Genomic DNA, 19102 nt, shown 5'->3' with positions numbered 1-19102 from the left:
ATGCCCATAACCGGTCCACCTGGCTCTGACACTTCCTAGCAGCGTGCTCTTGGGCACATGACTCCATCTGTCCTGTCTGCGCCTCAGTTTCCATGGCTCTAGACCTGGGAGCGCAGGTGAACCGTCGCAGGGGTCGCTGCGAGGATTCAGCCAGTGACTGCGCTGGGCTCAGCAGGGCTGAGGCTGTTTGCTGTTCCTGTGGTTCTGCTGGGGTGTGGTGCAGAGATGGGTCTGGGGCTCTTACTCCCTTAGACTGTAACCAGCCTTCAGTTTGCAGCCCCACTGTCCAGCCGACCCGCTAAGTTCTGAACTTCCCGGGAGCTGAAAGTCGAATTTGCTCACTCTGTGGATTCCTCTGCGTGCTCTCCACCCCCCACCCCCAGTCATTGCCACTTGTCCACATGCTGTGCATCGTTCAGTTTTAGGGGCCTCTCTCATCTGCTGCCCTTGGCTTTCCCATTTGTCCTTGGGGGTTTGTGTTCTTTTTAAAAAGATCCTTTTACCGATGTTTTAGTGGGATTTCAGAAGGGTAGAAATGAACCCCTGTGTTCGATCCATACATTTCACCAGACCTAGTTCTTACCGTAAAATGTGAAGCAAATATGTCAACATAGTGACATCAGTTTATTCTGAGTTTCTGGGTCTTATATATATTGCTAGCTGTATTGTCTGTATTTTTCAAATGTTTCATAAAGAAATGAAAAAGAAAGAAAGGGAGGAAGGAATGAAGGGAGGGAGGGAGGGAGGAAACCTCGATCCTAGTACCCTCTAGGATCGTCTAGGATCCTCAAGTGCTCATCCTGCATTTCTCCTCTTCTTACTTGAACATTAAGTTAAGACGTCCTTGTCCAGACATTGGGGAGTTTACAGCAGAAACCTCCTCACCTCCCACTAACTCACTTTTACCTCTACCCCCTCTGAGCCACCACTGAGGCCACCAGTGAGCCCTCTGCTGTCAAATCCCATGTCTGTTTTTTTCACTCCTTATCAGAGCTCTGCTGCCTTAGACATGACATTCCTCAGAGCCCTGGCCCTCACCATGCGCCCACGGCCCTGGCTGGTCCCTGGGTGTCCCTCGGCTCATCCTGGCCCGTGGGTGTTTCTGGCCGCCCCATCCATCCCTCCTGCCCTCATGTCCCCAGCAGGACGTGGCTCCCAGACCTCCCTTTCCTGCTCAGAGTTCTCCTTCAATGTCAGACTCACGTCCAGCAGCCTGTTTGGACTCCCCAGCTGGATAGCTTGCAGTTAATTCAAGCTCATCAGGGTCAAAATTGAACTTGCCGGCCGCTACCTACATCCGCTTCTGTGTTCCTTAACTTGGCATTGCCACTGTTCACCCCTTCCCTTAAAACAGGAGCCAAGAGCCACCCTTACCTGTGGCCTCTTTACCCCTCGTCAAACAGGTGCTGGAGGAGTACTTCCGGCATGTTTCTTGCCTACATTAGAACATCTTCCTTGTTTTTCTTCCACCTCTAGTCTTTCCTCCTCAAATTCGTCTTCCTCAGAACAGTCAGAGTGGTCCCTCTAAATTGCAAATCCCTCCTCCCCTGCCTAGTTTCCTGGGTCACATCCCCTGACATTGAGGGTAAGTCTGCGCCCCTTGCTGCGCGTGCAGGCTCGTGACCTGGAGTCTAGGTGTCTGCACTTGGTCTCCTGGGCATCCTCACTCCCTGGCCTCAGTGGACATTTGCCAGGCTGTTTGGCCCTTCGTCTTTGCTCCCCCTGTCCCCACGCCTGAACCACCTCCCTCCTTCCTCCTTGTCCTTTGATTCGTCCCTGGTGTGTTTCTTCAGGAGGTCTTCCTGCTGGCTCTGCCCTCTCTCCGTGCAGCCATGTGTTGGCATCGGCACAGTTCACAGGCTCGTTTTTGCTGCCACCCACTCGGCCTTTCCTGGCCCAGAGAGGGTGCTGATCACAGTCCTAAATAGCTCCGTGCTCTGAAGGCCCCCGCTTGGCCTGCTTCAGGATGAGCGGGTGAGAGAAGGGGGGGGGTTATTTTTTATTTTTAAAAACAATTTTTGGCCGCACCGTGTGGCTTGCGGGATCTTAGTTCCCTGACCAGGGATTGAAGCCGTGCCCCCTGCAGTGGAAGTGTGGAGTCCTAACCACTGGACCACCAGGGAATTCTCAAGGGAGCGTTTTTAACACCCTGTACTCCCCAGCCCCTGGTTTTAGGGTCTCTATAGGTTCTGGTCATTTATGGGGAACGTGGGTCTGTTAGTTTCCTAGGGCTGCCATAGCAAAGAACCCAAAACGGGATGGCTTACGACAGAGATTTATTGTCTCACAGCCTGGAGATCAGAAGTCCAAAGTCAAGGTGTCAGCAGGGCCACGGTCCCTCTGACAGTTCTGGGGGGGATCCTTCCTTATCTCTTCCAGCTTCCGGTGTTTCCAGCAATCCTTGGCGTTCTCTCCAGGCACATGGCTGTCTTCTCCCTGTGTGTCTCCACATGGTCTTCCATCTGCGTGTGTCTGTCTCTATGTTCAAATTTCATCTTTTTATAAGGACACCAAACATGTTGGATTTGGGCCCACCCTAGTGACCTCATTTTCACTGATTACCTCTGTAAAGACCTAATTTTGGGGAATTCCCTGGTGGTCTAGTGGTTAGGACTCTGCACTTCCACTGCAGGGGGCACGGGTTCGATCCCTGATCAGGGAACTAAGATTCTGAATACTGTGCAGAGCGGCCCAAAAAGAAAAAACAAAAAAGGACCTTATTTCCAACTGAAGTCACATTCTGAGGTCTTAGGGGTTGGCACTCCCACGTATCTCTTTGGGGAACAAAATTCAGCCCATACACTGGTGTCCACTTTCCTACCACCTTGAAACTGGGGTGACCTGAGTGAGCGAGTGGGGACGAGGTCCTATGTGACTCGCCAGCTGGGGTGGGTGTGCCATGAAGGTGTCGGGGAGCTTTCTGGACCACCTGCATGTCTGCTGTGTTTTGGTGTCCGTCTCCCTGCAAAGCATCGTCCAGCCATGGTTAGAATTGAGTCTTTAGTGCCTGTCACCCTCTCAGCCCTGAAATGCTGTCCTGGTTCCCACCCTCGGGCTGGGAGGTATATTTTGCTGACCTTGCCCCTTTGACCTTCCTTGTCAACACTTTGGGCTCTTATCTGTGTGTAAGGGACACTCATGTGTCCCTTTAGCTTGTGTGTGCTGCTCCCAGGAGGGGCCATGCCTTATTCATTGTCTAGCCGCTCCACAGTATTTCTGGGCTCACAGTACTCTGCAAGCTCATGTGGCCTGGAGCAGTCATTCATTCCCCAGACATTTAACGTCGGTGTCAGGCACTGGGCAGAGTGCTAGGGCGACACTGGGGGACAAAACAGACTGAGAATCCTGTCGCCAAGTCCTCACAGTGTCTGGTGAGATGGGTCAGCAAATCGTTATAACATTAAGTGCTCCTTTTTTTTTTTTAATTTCATTTTTTTAGAATAAATTTCTTTATTTTCAGCTGCGTTTGGTCGTCGTTGCAGCGTGCAGGCTCAGTAGTTGCGGCACATGGGCTCAGTAGTTGTGGCGCACAGGCTTAGTTGCTCCGCGGCATGTGGGATCTTCCCGGACCAGGGCTCGAACCCGTGTCCCCTCCATTGGCGGGCGGATTCTTAAGCACTGCGCCACCAGGGGAGCGCTAGGGGCTCCTTGAGGACACAGACGCAGACACGACCTCACCGAGAACCCCCACAAGCAGGAGGACAGGGGTTGTGGCAGGGACAGTGACAGAGCTGCGGTGAAGACAGATGGCCGCCCGAGGAAGGGTGTCTGAGCAGCCTGGGGTGGTGGAGGAGTGCTGGAAGACCTTCCTGAGTGGGATCTAAAGGATGTGGAGAAATTCGCGCGAGTGGCTTTCCGGCTGTGAGCCTGGCCCGACGCTCAGGTCCCCAGGCAGGCGTGCACAGGTTGGCAGTAGCACTCCTTTTGCACCAGGGGGCAGTGTTTGCTTTGAAAGTCTCCCTGCCCTCAAATGAGGCTGGGACAGGGCAGCCGCTGCTGTGCCCACCGGGCCCCCTCCTCACCCTGTGCTTCCTGCCACTCCCTTGCGGGCCTTGATCAGTCCTCATGCGCCTCTCTCTCTGAGCCTCCCCCGTTTCCCAGTCCACAAACCCCCTCGGCCAACGCGGGGCCCGTTGTCCCAGGTGCCGCTCTTACCCCCTCTCCCCTCTGCCTGCCGCCTAAATCGAGGGTTGCCAGGGGCGACGCAGAGCCCCGCCGCTCAGGGTGGGAGGTGGGCTGTGCTGCCCCAGGCCCCGCGCTCTTTCCGCTCCGAGTCTCTTCCTGCCTTTGATGTTCTCGCACCCCATTCTTCTTCATCTGTCACCTTCGTTGTTTCTCCTGTCCTCCCTTCAGCTCCCCCTGCTCAGAAGTCTCGGCCTTGGTCTGTCCTCTCTTGGGCGCTTTGATATGAGCCGCTGCAGCCCTGAAAGTCAGGCGGAGTCTTTCCCTTTCATCTGTCCCCGTTGGCCTCCAGCCCCAGGCCACCATCCGACACGTTTAGGACAGCGCGGAGCTGCCTGGAAGGAAGGCTCCCCGAGAGCAGCCCCATCCATCAGAGGCTCGCTTCTGCCACAGTGTGGAGTCCTCCACCAAGAACTCTTTCTTTCTGGTTCTGACCTGCTTTTGCTTGCAGCCAGCCGCTGAGGCCGGCTGGGGGCAGGGGATAAAGCCTGGTAGGGGTGCTAGTGCTGGGGGTGGGTAGTAGGAAGTAATTGTGTAGGAGCCTCACTAGTTAACTTGGAGATTCCTGGGGCCTGTTTCTGACCCGCTTTCCCTTCTTCTCACCCCACCTGGCTGCTCCAACACACGTCTGAGATGGATGTGCTCAGGTACTTGGGGACTGGGGGCGGGCAGTTCAGTCTGTGGGCTTCCAAAACTAACACATCAGCCAGCCACCCGCAAAGCAGGGCCACAGCTTTACTTTCCTCTGTGCCTCCTGCCCACAGTTGCCCTCTGAGTCTGCAGGAGCTGCTGTGTGAAGAACAGGGATATTTAGGGTGGAAGCAATACAGATCCTCGAAGGAACATTCCAGGGCCCGATGCTTGGCTACAACAGCTATTCAGGTGGCCGCCTACCCTGATCCCAGCAAGCCTGCTCTGGCTGAGAGCACGTCCGCCCTTGAGCCCAGTGGCTTTATTGTCTGGACCAAAATTTGGATGGTGATGGCTTGACAGCGGAATTCTGTGCTGCTCTTGGTTGCGAGAGGCAGCCTGGGAGGTACAGTTTAGGTCTGAAGTAATGGGACCTCTAGTGACATTTTGATGATTATTGGATGAATTGAAACTGCCCTAGCTCATCAGGGACACGTGATTGCTGGCTCTGTTAGCCTGCTCCCTGGTGAGAAGTGCAGAGCCCCACTGGTGGCCCTGCCGAAGTTCAGGCAGTAACGCATTTTTATCAGGAGTGGGGTTTTGGCTTTTGGTTTCCAAGTGCCTGTCACGCTGTGCTTCTGATGAAAACCATAACTTATTCCTTTAGTTAGGTGAGGACACCCTAATGGGTCAGCACTCTTGCTCTAGAAGGAGACATACAAAGTGGGCTCAGAACTGCCCCTGCTGGCTGACCTTGAGTGTGACTTAATCCCACTATGCCTGGTTCTTTCTGTCAAAGGGGGTGATAAGCAGCTGTGAGGCTGACCTGAGTTAGTACGTGCGGAGCCCAATGCCTGGGAAAGAGTAGAGACTCTGCTAGGTGTGCTGTTCCCCGCTGTGTCCCCACCTGCTGGCACCGGCCTGGCACAGAGGTCGAGCTTGGCGAGTGTTGGATGTTGTAGAAGCCGCAGGGGCAGGTCAGGTCACCGGGCCTGGCAGACGATGTCACTACCTCCCCTGCCTCGTGCCCCAGGTTGTTGTCAGCACCCTCTTGACTGAATCGTCACCACTCCCTTCTGGAAGGAAAGAACACTGAGCTTATCCATTCAGTGTTGGGGGGAGGTTTGAAGCTGGAAGAGAAGTCGAGACTGCCTGTGGAGTCACGCTGAGAGGCAGCGGGGGAGAAACAGGTGTTCCCAACACTCCCCGCCTCCCTGTGCCTCATTCTTGCTGGCGTTGTTTACACGTCCCAAGTGAGAGTCAAAGCCGTCTTCCTCCCCGTCTCTAATGCACACCCCAGGGCCAAGGAAAGGGATCTGTCAGTTGGCATTTGCAAAAATAGCAAACGGGCCTCTCTGGGCCTGTCGGCTCACTGGAGAGGAAACCGGATAAGGGATCTTTGGGCGGTGGCGGCTGCTTTTCTCTTGCTCATCACTCCCCCAGCTCTGAGGTCAGAAAAGGAGATTTTTGCTCATGTGTGCCACTGGCACTGAGCAAGGCAAAGTGGCGTCCCCGAGGCAGGTGACCGGAGGCTGGCTGTGCCCTGGCTCCTCCAAGGGGCCTCTCCCCCCGGGGGAACCCAGCCAGTGGGGGAGTCCCATCCGTCCGCAGAGCAGCCGCCCTCTCTGAAGGCTTGTGGCTCCCCTGGGCAAGGTCAGCTGATGCAACAGAACACGAGGGCTTCCCAGGGCGTCGGGTTTGGTTAACGAAGGCCTCGGCATTTTTAAGGAAGATTTTCAGCCAAACTGCCAACGACCTTGAGAACTTCTGGGTTCCCATCCCGCAACCGAAAGCTCAAAAGCAAGGCACAGTGTGGCAGCAATGGTGGGAGCCTGGGCCTTGCCCACACCGCCCTCCTGTGACCGGTGCCGTCACCTGTGCTCTGCTCTGCAGTGAGGGGACGAGAATGCTACCTGCAACGGTGCTTGAGGGAAGGCCAGTGCTCTGCGAAAGTGGCGCTGTGAAGAGGGGCTGGCACTCAGGTCACTGCAAGATGCCAGAGTTTGGTCTCAGGGCGGGGGTCCCATTGAATGCCAGAGGCAGCCCCTCTGGGAGGGCTGCAGAAGGGATTTTGGTCTCCTGAGGCCTGGCCACGCTCAGACCTCAGGCGCTGAGCTGCTGCTGCCGGGCCTCACCGGGTGCCTGGCTGCCTGCCTCCGCCACCCCGAGCGGGAATCCGCCCACTCAGCGCCTCCTTCGGCCCACCCCGGACCCTCAGACTCGACACAGCCAGAGTGAGTGCATCACACACTCGACCCACGAAGGCCCTGCTTCCTGGAAGGGAGGCCTCTGTGAGGTGGCTCACCTCTGTCCTGCAGGTTTTCTCCCAGCCGAAGTTGATTCTGGAAAGGCCTTAGGAGGCACCAGGCAGCCAAACCCCCTGGGTTTCAGGTCTGGGAGGGGAGTGGGACTTGACAAGGGAAAAGGCTGGGTGCTGGGTTAACCAAGTTCTGAGGTGTCCTGGGAACGCAGCAGGATTTTTATTCACCTTTGTGTCCTCAAGACCCAAGCGTGGCTTTGCGGGGTCAGGGGGTGGGGGTCTCTTGTGACTAAGCTGGGAACTGAGCTACAGGGCTGTGTCTAGGCTCTGAGGGGGCAGTGTGACCTGTGCCCTCGGGCATCCACGAGGGCCCCATCTGACCAGCCTCCCCAGACCCCACTCTGCCTGTTGGCTGACGTTTCTGTGCCTTTCACCTGCAGGGGCAGCAGGAAGTCCGCTGTCCCGCTCCCGACTGGTGTCCTGCCTCAGGACACCTCCTTCGGGCTTCCCTGGTGGCGCAGTGGTTAAGAATCCGCCTGCCAATGCAGGGGACACGGGTTCAAGCCCTGGTCCGGGAAGATCCCACGTGCCACGGAGCAACTAAGCGCATGCGCCACAACTACTGAGCCTGCACTCCAGAGCCCGTGAGCCACAACTACTGAGCCTGTGTGCCACAACTACTGAAGCCTGCACGCCTAGATCCCGTGCTCCGCAACAGGAGAAACCACCGCAGTGAGAAGCCCACGCACCGCAACGAAGAGTAGCCCTTGCTCGCCGCAACTAGAGAAAGCCCGCGCGCAGCAAGGAAGACCCAACACAGCCTAATTAATTAATTAATTTTTTAAAAAAGAACACCTCCTTCATGCTCTTTCCCTATCCCTGGGGATCGGGGAGCAGGCTTTGGGCTGTGAAGCTCCTGCTGCCTGCGTGACCCAGCCTCCATGCCTCCCCTGCTCTGGGGCGCCCCTTCCCCCAGTCTCAGCCTTGGCAGCCGTCCCTGCCTCCAGCAGACTGGGGCGGGAGAACTTTGTACCCTGGGCCACTGACTCAGGCCGAGCAGATGGCGTGGCCTCCCTGGGAAGAAGCAGCCCTGGGTGCCTGGCTGGTGTGGGGTGAGTGCCCCAGGGCTCCCTTGTCGCGTGCAGGTCTTCCCACCCGAGAATGCGGTCCGCTCTCTGTGGGCGCACGTTCCGGCCCTTGTCCAGCGAGAGCCACTGGACGGGTGGCCGCATTGCTGGTTTGGGCGGGAATGAGAGCCCTGCGGGTGTGGGCACCAGAGCCGAGGGTTCCTTCTCGTGCCCCGCACTCATCAGGGAGGAAAGGCCAGTGGGAAGATGGCGATGGCGGCCACGTTAATCGCCCAGGCATGGCGCTCAGGGCCCCTGCTCAGTGATCCACAGGACGACCTGCCGAGGTTGGGGTGGTGGTAGCCACTTCCACAGAGGCGGGAATGAGGCCTCAGGTGCCCAGACCCGGGCCTGCTGACTCCAGGTTCACGCTGGGCTGCCAGCCGGTGCGTGTGGCTGCCCTCTGCCCACGTTTTCCACTGCGCTGACTTCAGCGAAGGACTGTGACCTTCCCCCTTCTATAAACATCTGCCTGCTACTCCCGCACCCGGGGTCTGCTCGGGACAGGGGCTCCGGGGCGTTCAGAGACCCCCACCTCCACCACCCAGTGCCCAGACCCTGGTTTCTTGGTTTGTAAAGTGGGACGCCAGGGAAGCCCTTGCTGTCTAGAGCACGTGTGAGGGTCAAATGCAGAAATATGTGTGGGTCTCTAAGGCCGGATAATTCAGACTCCCTTGTTTGCTGACTGAGCTAGGGAGGCACTTGGCACCCAGCCCGGGAGCATAACCTCCAGGGATCTCTTTCTTTATCTGGAAAAGGGATTGGGGCATGTGTGGTTGGGGACAGGACAGAAATGTCTGTTTATCCACAGGACAATGCGTAGTGCCTAAGGCGTCCTCAAGAGTAAACCCACCCAAGTGGGAGAAAAAAGCGTGCCTCCCTGGAAATAGTTGAAACGTCCCTGGAGGATGGAGAATCTCCGTGCCAGTGGTACCAGCTGTAAGGCTGCTCACCTGTAGATAAGTGAGGAAGATCCCGCCTGCAGCCCTGAGCAGAGCAGGCATCTGGTGCCCAGGACGAGGGCGAGGTTTGCATCCCACACCTGCTCCCTGGGGTGTGCGCCATGGACCGCCAGGGCCTGCCTGCTTCTGGCTGCTCCGCTGGGCAAGCGCTTCCCTCCTAGTGGGTGGGTGTCTGAAGCCGGAAGCCGGAAGCCGGTGCAGAGGGTTAGGTGCTGCCAGTAGACCTGCGAGGGGGAGATAACAGGATAGCATCTGAAGCTCATGGGCTTTCAGAAAGGTGTGGGAGTCAAATGTTCCCACTCTGGGGCCCAGCTGGTACTTGGCGCCCACTGTGAGCGGGTCCCGGGGGCTCCCTTGGGTCGCTCCTCCATCGGCGCCAGCTGGAGCATGGCTTCTTTCTTTCAGACCCACAGACAGGCTGCAGAAGCAGTGCGGGGAATTCTCTCACACCCCTTACCCCAGTTTCCCAAACACTGTTGACCACATTTGCTTCATTATTCTCATGTTTTTCCCTGAACCATTTGAGTGTAAGTTGCAGATATGATGCCCTTAAACTCCTAAACACTTAAGTGTTTTTTCCCTAAGAATGAGGATATTGTCTAAAGTTACTGCAGTACAACAATTAACATTGACACAATTCTCGTTTGTAACGTACAGACCTCATTTAAATTTTGTCAGTTGTCCCCCTAATGTCCTTTACTGCAGCTGAAATCCAAGATCCAATCCAGGAGCACGTGTGCATTTCATTGTTCTGGCTCTTTAGTCTCCTTTAACCTGGAAGTTCTTTAGTCTTTGTCCCTCATGACCTTTGACACGTGTGAAGAGTACAGGCCAGTGGTTTGGTGGAACGTCCCTCAGTCTGGGTTTGCCTTGTGTTGGCTCCCGATTAGACTCAGGCTGGGCATCTGTGGCAGGAACACCCGCAGGTCCTTCTTGGCGCCCGTCAGGAGGCATGTGATGGCCGTTTCCTGCTGGTGATGTTAACCTGCATGACGCGTACGGGGGTGTCTGCCAGGTTCGTCCACTTTGTATTAATAAGTAAGGACTGTGTGCTCCATTTTAGAAGATGAGCCAGAGCCCAGCGAGGCTGCTGCCCCACCCTTGACATTCGCACTGCTGGTGGGACCCCGGGCGCCCACCGCCCGCCCTCGCCTCTGCCCCTGTTGGCTCTCAACTCCCGAGAGCTTCTGCCCCAGCCCCACGGCGCTTCCTGGCTTTCCTCCTCATCCAGACTCAACGTTGGTGCACCCGCCACTCCTCTCTCTCTTTTTTTTTTTTTTTTTTTTTTTGCGGTACGCGGGCCTCTCACTGTTGTGGCCTCTCCCGTTGCGGAGCACAGGCTCCGGACGCGCAGGCTCAGTGGCCATGGCTCATGGGCCCAGCCGCTCCGTGGCATGTGGGATCTTCCCGGACCGGGGCACGAACCCGTGTCCCCAGCATCGGCAGGCGGACTCCCAACCACTGCGCCACCAGGGAAGCCCTCCTCTCTTGACTGTTCTGTCCCCAGCAGATCTACCCCAGGCCCAGGGCTTCCAACCCCACCCTTTTGCTGAAGCGCCCAGGCTTCCTGCCTGGCTCTGACCTCTTTGGCTGCCTGTCCCCACCCCCAGTCTGGTCTCTCCTGAGGTCGGGGAGGCACTTCCACTCGCCCATCCTGGGCTTCTTCCTTCCCCTCATCTTCCACAGTGGGTCTCAGCGAATCTAGCCTGTTGTATCCCAGATACCTCCCCACCCCCTCTGTCCCCCCCAGTCAGAGGTGCTGTCTCTGTCTCAGCCCCTGCACAGCCCCACACGTGCACCCTCTTTCCGTCCTCGCTGCTCCCAACCCAGGCATCTTTTCCAAACACGCAGCAGGTCGTGCCCTCCACCATCGTGTTGGGTGAGAGGCGGACGTACCCAGAGGCCTCGGCAGCCTGGCCCGTCTCACCTTCAGCCGTGGGGTCCCTGCCCCCAGCTGTCAGACCGGATCTTTCTTGGACACACCCAGCTCCTTCTTCCCTCAGGTCCTTGGCCGTGGCTGTTACTGTGCTTGGGGTGCGTTCCCTGCAGATCAGATCTGTGTGTGGCTGCGGCTTCCTGCATTTAGGTCCCCACGTCTGTGCCCTCCTTGGAGAGGCCCACTTAATATCCAGCCCCCGGCCCGGTAATTCACAAAATGTTACCTGTTTTCTTGCCCTTGGGGCACTAGTCATGATCTGAAAGGACCTTATTTCTGTCTGTTTTTTTCCTTTTCTCTTCTCCTTCCCTGGGTCTACCTCCTGTGAGAGCCGAGGCCTTCCTGCCTTGTTCTCGATGCCCTCGCCTGGTGCTGTGCCTGGCGGGGTTGATGCTCTGCGGGCCGCCCTCTCTCCCCTGGTCTGAGGGCTTCCCTCTTCTCTTTCTTCTCTTTATTTCCTTATTTCTTTTCTTCTCTTGTCTTTCTATTTGGTCTTTATTTCCCCTTATCCGTCTTGTTGGCCATAATATGATGCTGAGGTTTTTATATATAAAAATAAATATATATTTATGCTTCTTACTTAAAACAAAATGGTTGAGTCAAGCATTTAAACTTTACTGAGAAATAGTTCACGTGGTTAGCTGGATAAAGGCACCGGAGCAAGGGTAAAGGACCGAATGCCAGTTTGGGCTCTGCTGTAACAGCTGTGTGACTTTGAACACACTTTTTAAAGCTCGCCTGGGCCTTGGTTTTCTTCACTTGTAAAATGAGGCGGGTGGTTGACCTCTGAAGATGTTCTACATTCTGGGATGTAAATTGCCCTCAATTTATTTTTGTTGTGATAAAATATTACTGATATAACAGAATTTGCCGTCTTAACTATTTTTAAGTGTATAGTTAGTTCACGGGCATTACGTACCTTCACACCGTTGTGCAACCATCACTGCTGGCCATTTCCAGCACTTTTTCGTCTTGCAAAACTGAGACTCTGTCCCCTTTAAACAATCCCCAACCCCACCCCCATCCCCTGGCCCCCCCACTCCCACTGTCTGTCTCTGTGCATTTGACTCCTCTAGGGACCTCATCTAAGCAGAATCATGCTGTATTTGTCTTTTTGTGACTGGCCCATTTCACTGGCCCTCAGCTGGGTTTCATGACTAATTTACTTAGTAGCCCTTGTAGCAAGGAAGGTTTCTGCAGTTTGAAGAAATCTGCATTTTAACCAAGTAGAGGCTGTGCTTCCCTAGAGTACACTGATGCGGGTTCGCTCCTGGGGAGATCCACTGTCACCCTCCCTGCCCAGCCAGACGGAACCCTGAGGGAGGGACGCAGGGGTCAGTGTGGGGCACGAAGTTTCTAAAGTCTGGGGCTGCCTGGACAGCTGTGCCCAGCAGAGGGGACACTGACATTACACACTGTGGTCATGCAGGGCTGCTGGCTCGTCTCTGAAATTGCTTTAAAAGCTTGAAGTGCGGTGCTTTAGAAATTATAGTGAGTATTAGAGTATGAGGGTAAACTTGGGGTGCCATCTGGGTGTGAATTTGCTCCCTTCCCTATAGTTACTCAGCCCCGCAGGGAGGAATCGAGGCAGCAGTGGTGCTGGCTTTCATGCAGGGCTGCTGGGAGGCTGGCGTGGGACCCCCGCTCTTCCTGGGGACCCTCTGAGCTGAGGCTTCTCTAACCTGGCCATGACTTCCCTCCCTAGATGCTGAAGTTTCAAACTATCCGTGGGGGCCTGAGGCTCCTAGGTATCCGCCGAACCTCCACTGCCCCCGCTGCCTCGCCCAGTGTCCGGCGCCTGGAGTACAAGCCCATCAAGAAGGTCATGGTGGCCAACAGAGGTGAGCACAGCGGGAGCCAGTGTCCAGCCCCTGCCCCAGCTCCCTGCCCCTTTTTCTGCGTCTCTTAGGACCCAGGGATCTAAATTCCCATCCTGTTGCCCACCCCCGGCCCCAGGCGAGATCGCCATCCGCGTGTTCCGGGCCTGCACGGAGCTGGGCATCCGCACCGTGGCTGTCTACTCAGAGCAGGACACTGGCCAGATGCACCGACAGAAAGCTGACGAAGCCTACCTCATCGGCCGCGGCCTCGCCCCGGTGCAGGCCTATCTGCACATCCCAGACATCATCAAGGTGGCCAAGGTGAGCGGGGCTGGGCTGGGATGGGGGCCTCTTGAGGGCCAGGCCTGGGTCCTGTGTCTGCCCCCCGCAAAACTTGACGCTGCTGGCAGTGAGTCCCTGTGAAGGGATGAATGAGTGAGTGAGTGAAGGAATGAGTGAGTGAAGGAATGAGTGAATGAGTGAGTGAGTAAAGGAGTGAGTGAGTGAACGAATGAGTGAGTGAGTGAGGGAATGAGTGAGTGAGGGAATGAGTGAGTGAGTGAATGAATGGAGCAAGTGAGGGGGAGCAGGTGCGAGGGCTGCAGGGTTTGGGCGGGCCTGTGTGAAGGGCTTTGAGGTGAGCTTCACTCTTCTGACGCCACCAACCCCCCGCCAGGAAAACAACGTGGATGCCGTGCACCCTGGCTATGGGTTTCTGTCAGAGCGAGCAGACTTTGCCCAGGCCTGCCAGGATGCCGGGGTTCGGTTCATTGGGCCGAGCCCTGAGGTGGTCCGCAAGATGGGAGATAAGGTGGAGGCCCGGGCCATTGCCATTGCTGCAGGTGAGGACGGGGGCCACGCAGCTCCTGAGGGGGGCTGTCTGGGGCGGGGGCGCTGCTGGCGGGCTTCGGCCTGACCTGCCTGTCTCCCAACAGGTGTCCCTGTGGTCCCCGGCACAGATGCCCCCATCACTTCCCTGCACGAGGCTCACCATTTCTCCAACACCTACGGCTTCCCCATTATCTTCAAGGCCGCCTATGGGGGCGGGGGGCGCGGCATGAGGGTTGTGCAGAGCTACGAGGTGAGCAGACGCCATCTGCCCAGGGCTGGGAGACCACCTGCAGAGGGACTGGGGTGCTGGGGGCGGGCGGGGCCGTGCACGGCAGAGCTTGGGACTCACTGTCTCCTTGGCCCTCGCCTGCCCTCCCAGGAGCTGGAGGAGAACTACACCCGGGCCTACTCGGAGGCTCTGGCCGCCTTCGGGAACGGGGCGCTCTTCGTGGAGAAGTTCATTGAGAAGCCGCGCCACATCGAGGTGCAGATCCTGGGTGAGTGGGGCGCGTTCCCGGGGCCACAGCGCAAGGCAGCTGCCAAGGACCCGCTCCTTCTGGCTTGGGGAAAGCTGCAGGGGCTCTCCCTCAGGAAGACCCTCCCCAGGAAGGTGGGCTGTGGGGCCATGCTGGTCGGGCCCAAGGCCTCAGTTGTGCCCGTTTCTGTCCCGGCTGAGCCACCGCTGGGAGCCGTGCCGAGCGGCCACAGTGCTTGTGCGGGGATCGCCAGCAGCTCAGGGGTGTCTGGGTCCCAGGAGGAGCTGAGCGCAGTCTGCCTCCACCCCAGGGGACCAGTACGGGAACATCCTGCACCTGTACGAGCGAGACTGCTCCATCCAGCGGCGGCACCAGAAGGTGGTCGAGATCGCCCCTGCTGCCCACCTGGACCCCCAGCTTCGGAGCCGGCTCACCAGTGACTCTGTCAAACTTGCAAAGCAGGTGAAGGGCAGGGGCTCTCGGGGACAGAGTTTGAAAGCCAAGGGCACGGGCTCCTCCCCACGTGGAGACAAGGAGCCCATTCCTGCAGGCTTGCTTTGAGCTCCTGCTGGCATAAGCCTCACGGCCGGTGGTCACTGGGGTCCAGATATGGCCAACTGCTGCAGAGCAGGGAGGCCCAGGGTGACCAGCTCCAGGACGGGGGCAGGAGGACTGAGGGCTGATGCGGGGCCCTCGGGATCCTTGCTTTGCAGCCACAGAGGCGCTGGGCCCAGAGGCCAAGCCTGGAGACCAGAAAGGCTGAGAGGAGGAGGGAAAGAGCCACCGGCCCCTCCTTAGTGCCCTCTGCACAGATTGAGTTTCTGCGCAGCACCAGCGAACCCCTGGAACAAAGGGAATGAGAGTCAGTGGGATCTGTTAAGATTAAGGAACAGTATTCAGGCATCTCTTCCTTCCTCACTTATTGTTTTTTTTTTTTGGCTGCACTGGGTCTTTGTTGCTGCGTGTGGGCTTTCTCTAGTTGCGGCGAGCGGGGGCTACTCTATGTTGCGGTGCCTGGGGTTCTCATTGTGGTGGCTTCTCTTATTGCAGAGCATGGGCTCTAGGTGTGCAGGCTTCAGTAGTTGTGGCTCGCGGGCTCTAGAGCGCAGGCTCAGTAGTTGCGGCACACGGGCTCAGTTGCTCCGTGGCATGTGGGATCTTCCCGGACCAGGGCTCGAACACGTGTCCCCTGCATTGGTAGGCGGATTCTTAACCATTGGGCCACCAGGGAAGCCCCTCGCTTACTCTTAACTGTCCCCTACATCACATCTATTGCAACCCATTTGCTCCCCAGGTCCTCCTCCGCCTGTCTCTGCTCTGCAGGGATATGGAGTGACTACCCCCAGGCCAGCCCAGGAAAGTGCCTGCCACATGTGACCAGGCTGCAGCAGGGACCCTGCTCTCTGTTCCGCTGGGGCCCTCCTGACCCCACCCCCACTCAGAGGCCAGGCATCCTACCCCTGTCTCTGCCTCCCCATCCCAGAGGCCTGAGTGGACATTTCTTCAGATCTGCTCTCCCCGGCTGCCAGGCGGGCCCCTGGGCCCGCTCTCCTTCCAGACCCTAGCTCCCTCAGGCTCTCAGGCAGCCCGTGCCCACGGACCATGGACGCTTCTGTAACCTTCCCCAAATGGAAAGCCAGCCACGGCTAACATGCAGCATTGATTAGGGTCTGATTATAGTTGAGATTTTGGTTCCTTTATAAGAGGACTATTGCCTTGAGTTTGGTCTTATTTATTGGCTTATGCTGTGTCTCCTTCCAGAACAGGTTTGAGGGAGCTGAGTGAAGTCTAGTTTGTGGTTTTGGTAGGGCCAGAAATGAAGCTAGAATTAGGCTTGTATTTTGAGTTAGAGCCTTATCTGTTGGTTCCTCTCAAATGGCATCTCTTTGGGTAGTGGCCAGAAGTGATGATGGAGTAAAGTAGAGGGGAACTTTCTGAAGACCCTCTAAGAATAAGAAGGGTCCAGGAGAGGCCAGGGTATGCGCCAGGTGGGCCTGTGCCCAAAAGCTGAGGAGCTGCTGGGTAGAGGGCACCGTCTGGGCCAGACAGGAGCTTCTGCTCGTGTCTCACCCGGACAAGCTGTGTGCAGCCCTCAGAGGTTCCTGCGGAGGCCTGGGGTAAGATGTCCAGGCCGGGGCCCATTGTGGGTTTTGGGCTCTCGCCTCCCGGGGGCAGGGCTGGTGGGCTGCCTGCCATCGGTTGGGGCAGGGTTTGCCGCAGTCTGTTCTATTATGGAACCAGCCCAGTGGGTGAGCCTGCATCCCCATCGGGCTCCCACCACTGCGCCCCTGCTGATCAGGGCACCCCACAGGTGGGCTACGAGAACGCGGGCACGGTGGAATTCCTGGTGGACAAGTACGGCAAGCACTACTTCATTGAGGTCAACTCGCGCCTGCAGGTGGAGCACACCGTCACCGAGGAGATCACCGAGTGAGCACAGGGGTCGGCCCAGTGACGCAGGGGCAGCCTCCGTGACCAGCCCGCGGCTGCAAACGGCGGGGAGCAGTACTGGGAAGGGGCGTCTCCCCCATCTTGTGTGAAATCCACATCAGGTGGTTCCTAGGGAGTGGGCAGCGGGAGCTCAGCTCATGTCCACTGGTAGAGAATATTTAGGGATCCAGGTACTTACTTTTTATGAAAATTATTATTATAAAAGCATTACATGGTTATTGTAAGAATTAGTACAAAGGAGCAAATAAAAATGACTCAGAACCCCACCCCTCAGAAACGGGATGCTGAGGAGGTTCCCGGCAGGCTGTGATGTGTGCTGCACATCATGACCTCACTGGAAGAAGGTGCCAATCAACCCCATTTTTCAGATGATGAAACTGAGGCTCAGAGAGGTTAAGAGAGTTGCTCAAGGTCACACAGCTGGTAGTCTCCAGCCCTGTGCTGTGTCTCCTACGCCCACACTAAATCTTTTGGTTTCTTTCCATCTTTATTTACTACATAAGTAGTTTGACACAACTGAGATGTTTTGTATAGAACTTTTATTCTACATTTAAAATTTAATATTTGTCTAAGGCATTCCCATTCTTTCCAAATACTTTAAGTGGTTGCACACTATTCCATTTTCTGGGTATTTTATAACTTATCTACATATTCCTCTATTTTTAGACAATCAGGTTGTTTGGCTTTTGTAGTTATTAAGGGTGTGTCAGTTAACATCTTTGGGCCTAAATCTTTGCCCACCTCTCTGAAGAGTTCTGATGATAGACACCTTTAGTAGGATGACCTGAGCAATGGATAAGCAACATCTCACCTAAAGAGCTTTCGAGACCCCTTGTTCCAATTTGTTCTCCCACAAGCATTGCGTAGAGACATTCCAAAAAAACCTGCCCATTTCATAAACAATTAATATGGCCTTTCATGGTTTCAAAATACATACATTGAGCCTTTCAAGTGTTACACCCTAGCTTTGGGTCAGTCCATCTCACCGTGGAACCTTTCAGACAGTTCCTTCCCCGACCCCTGACCCCACCTGAGACTGAGGATGCTGCTGGGGCGCCTGCCTTTGCCCGGCAGGTGCACGGAAGGCCTCAGAGTCCTTGCTCTCTCGAGGTAAAGGCTGAGTTGAGGCACGTGCTCCGGCCTCGCCCTCTGGCCCCGTGAGACTTTCCCCATTGCATTGCTGTAAAATTGTTGTCAATCTTGAGCCTGTTTGGAGCCTGTTCTGCTAAGGATGGGAGTCTTTGCTTGCTCGAGAGCAGAGGTTTTATGTCAGACAGACACAGACTGGGGTGCAGCTTCCTCCCAAGTCACTAGCTGCGTAGAGCTTGGGTGGGCTGCAGCCTCTCTGACCCTCGGGCTCCTCCTCTGATGGGAATGACAGTGACTCCCAGAGCATTACTGCGGAGGTGAAGCTGGGAAAGAGCACAGCCATAGCCTGCGGTGTATAGACGCGGCGATGCGTGGTCATCATCCTCACTACTGTGGAGTGGTTTAGCAGGAAATACGAAACACTGAGGAAGATCCGCCAGGGTAGTAGTTCCCAGGCTGTCCTTATCATAAGCCTCGGTGACAATAAATTTAAAACCTTGAGTTTTTTTAAACAGCTGTTCCACTTAGATTTGTTGCTGTCCTTAGGAGCATGGCAGTCAGCGAGGTGTGCTTAGAAAACCAGGCACATTTGGAGAGCTTTGTACTGTGAGATCTTCTCTGAAGGGTCTTTCTTGGGGACAGGCCTAGCTGCAACATAGGTCCTGGGAGGGTGGCATCCTGACCACGATGGCGCCCACCGGTGTGGACCCTCCAGTAGCTGCGGCCGCATCTCAGCAAGCCTGGCCTTCACTATAATCCTGTTGTCTTGCAAACTGGCCCCCAGCCCCACCCAGCACACACCCTGTAGCACATACCACTCTTAAGAATGAGGGTCTGAGCCTTCAGATCCAGGCTTGGCCAAGGGAGGGTTTGGGGGAGGCAGGAGGACAGAGATACCCCAGGGAAGGAGTAGGGCAGAGCGTGGGAAGGAGTAGTTTGGGAGGGGGTGCAAGATCAGGTAGATGCTAATATTTCAGCCACCCCTCCGGCTGCCGCGTTCTCCTCATTCAGACCCTGCGGGTTCCCAGCCCGGTCTGGTTGGGAGGAGGCTGCCGAAGGGTCAGCCGGCAGGGGCGGCGGGGCCGGGGCTGCCCTGCCCATCCCCTGCCTCACGCTCTCCCCCTCCTCTGCCTCTCCCCCATCCTACAGTGTGGACCTGGTCCACGCTCAGATCCACGTGGCCGAGGGCCGGAGCCTGCCTGACCTGGGCCTGCGGCAAGAGAACATCCGCATCAACGGCTGTGCCATCCAGTGCCGGGTCACCACTGAGGACCCCTCGCGCAGCTTCCAGCCGGACACCGGCCGCATTGAGGTAGGGCCACCTTCCCACTGAGCCCG

The 19102-nt window shown here is 56.5% G+C and overlaps 1 protein-coding gene and 1 non-coding gene across 10 annotated transcripts in view; both read left to right on the top strand.

The window, feature by feature from the left end:
• The window catches only part of PC (pyruvate carboxylase), a 105787-nt gene that overhangs the window by 70430 nt on the left and 16255 nt on the right, over positions 1 to 19102 (top strand). For 5 of the 9 annotated variants that reach the window (XM_029208019.1, XM_029208015.1, XM_029208018.1 and 2 more), the window contains 8 exons: positions 12803 to 12938; positions 13054 to 13238; positions 13594 to 13759; positions 13853 to 13998; positions 14128 to 14245; positions 14535 to 14686; positions 16536 to 16654; positions 18914 to 19076. In XM_029208019.1, the coding sequence (XP_029063852.1) occupies positions 12803 to 12938; positions 13054 to 13238; positions 13594 to 13759; positions 13853 to 13998; positions 14128 to 14245; positions 14535 to 14686; positions 16536 to 16654; positions 18914 to 19076 (1185 nt within the window). Of the gene's footprint in view, positions 1 to 7834; positions 9227 to 12802; positions 12939 to 13053; positions 13239 to 13593; positions 13760 to 13852; positions 13999 to 14127; positions 14246 to 14534; positions 14687 to 16535; positions 16655 to 18913; positions 19077 to 19102 lie in introns of those variants that run through there. The other 4 variants (XM_029208012.1, XM_029208016.1, XM_029208013.1 and 1 more) reach the window with 3 other exon arrangements.
• Positions 2590 to 2662, top strand: TRNAG-UCC. Its single transcript has one exon. It is a non-coding gene; the product is annotated as a tRNA-Gly (tRNA).

Source organism: Monodon monoceros, unplaced genomic scaffold (assembly GCF_005190385.1).
Source record: "Monodon monoceros isolate NGI ecotype Baffin Bay Population unplaced genomic scaffold, NGI_Narwhal_1 Super_Scaffold_7, whole genome shotgun sequence".
Taxonomy (NCBI): Eukaryota; Metazoa; Chordata; class Mammalia; order Artiodactyla; family Monodontidae; genus Monodon; species Monodon monoceros.
Note: the sequence above shows the minus strand (reverse complement) of the source record. Positions and strands in the feature narration are given on the sequence as shown.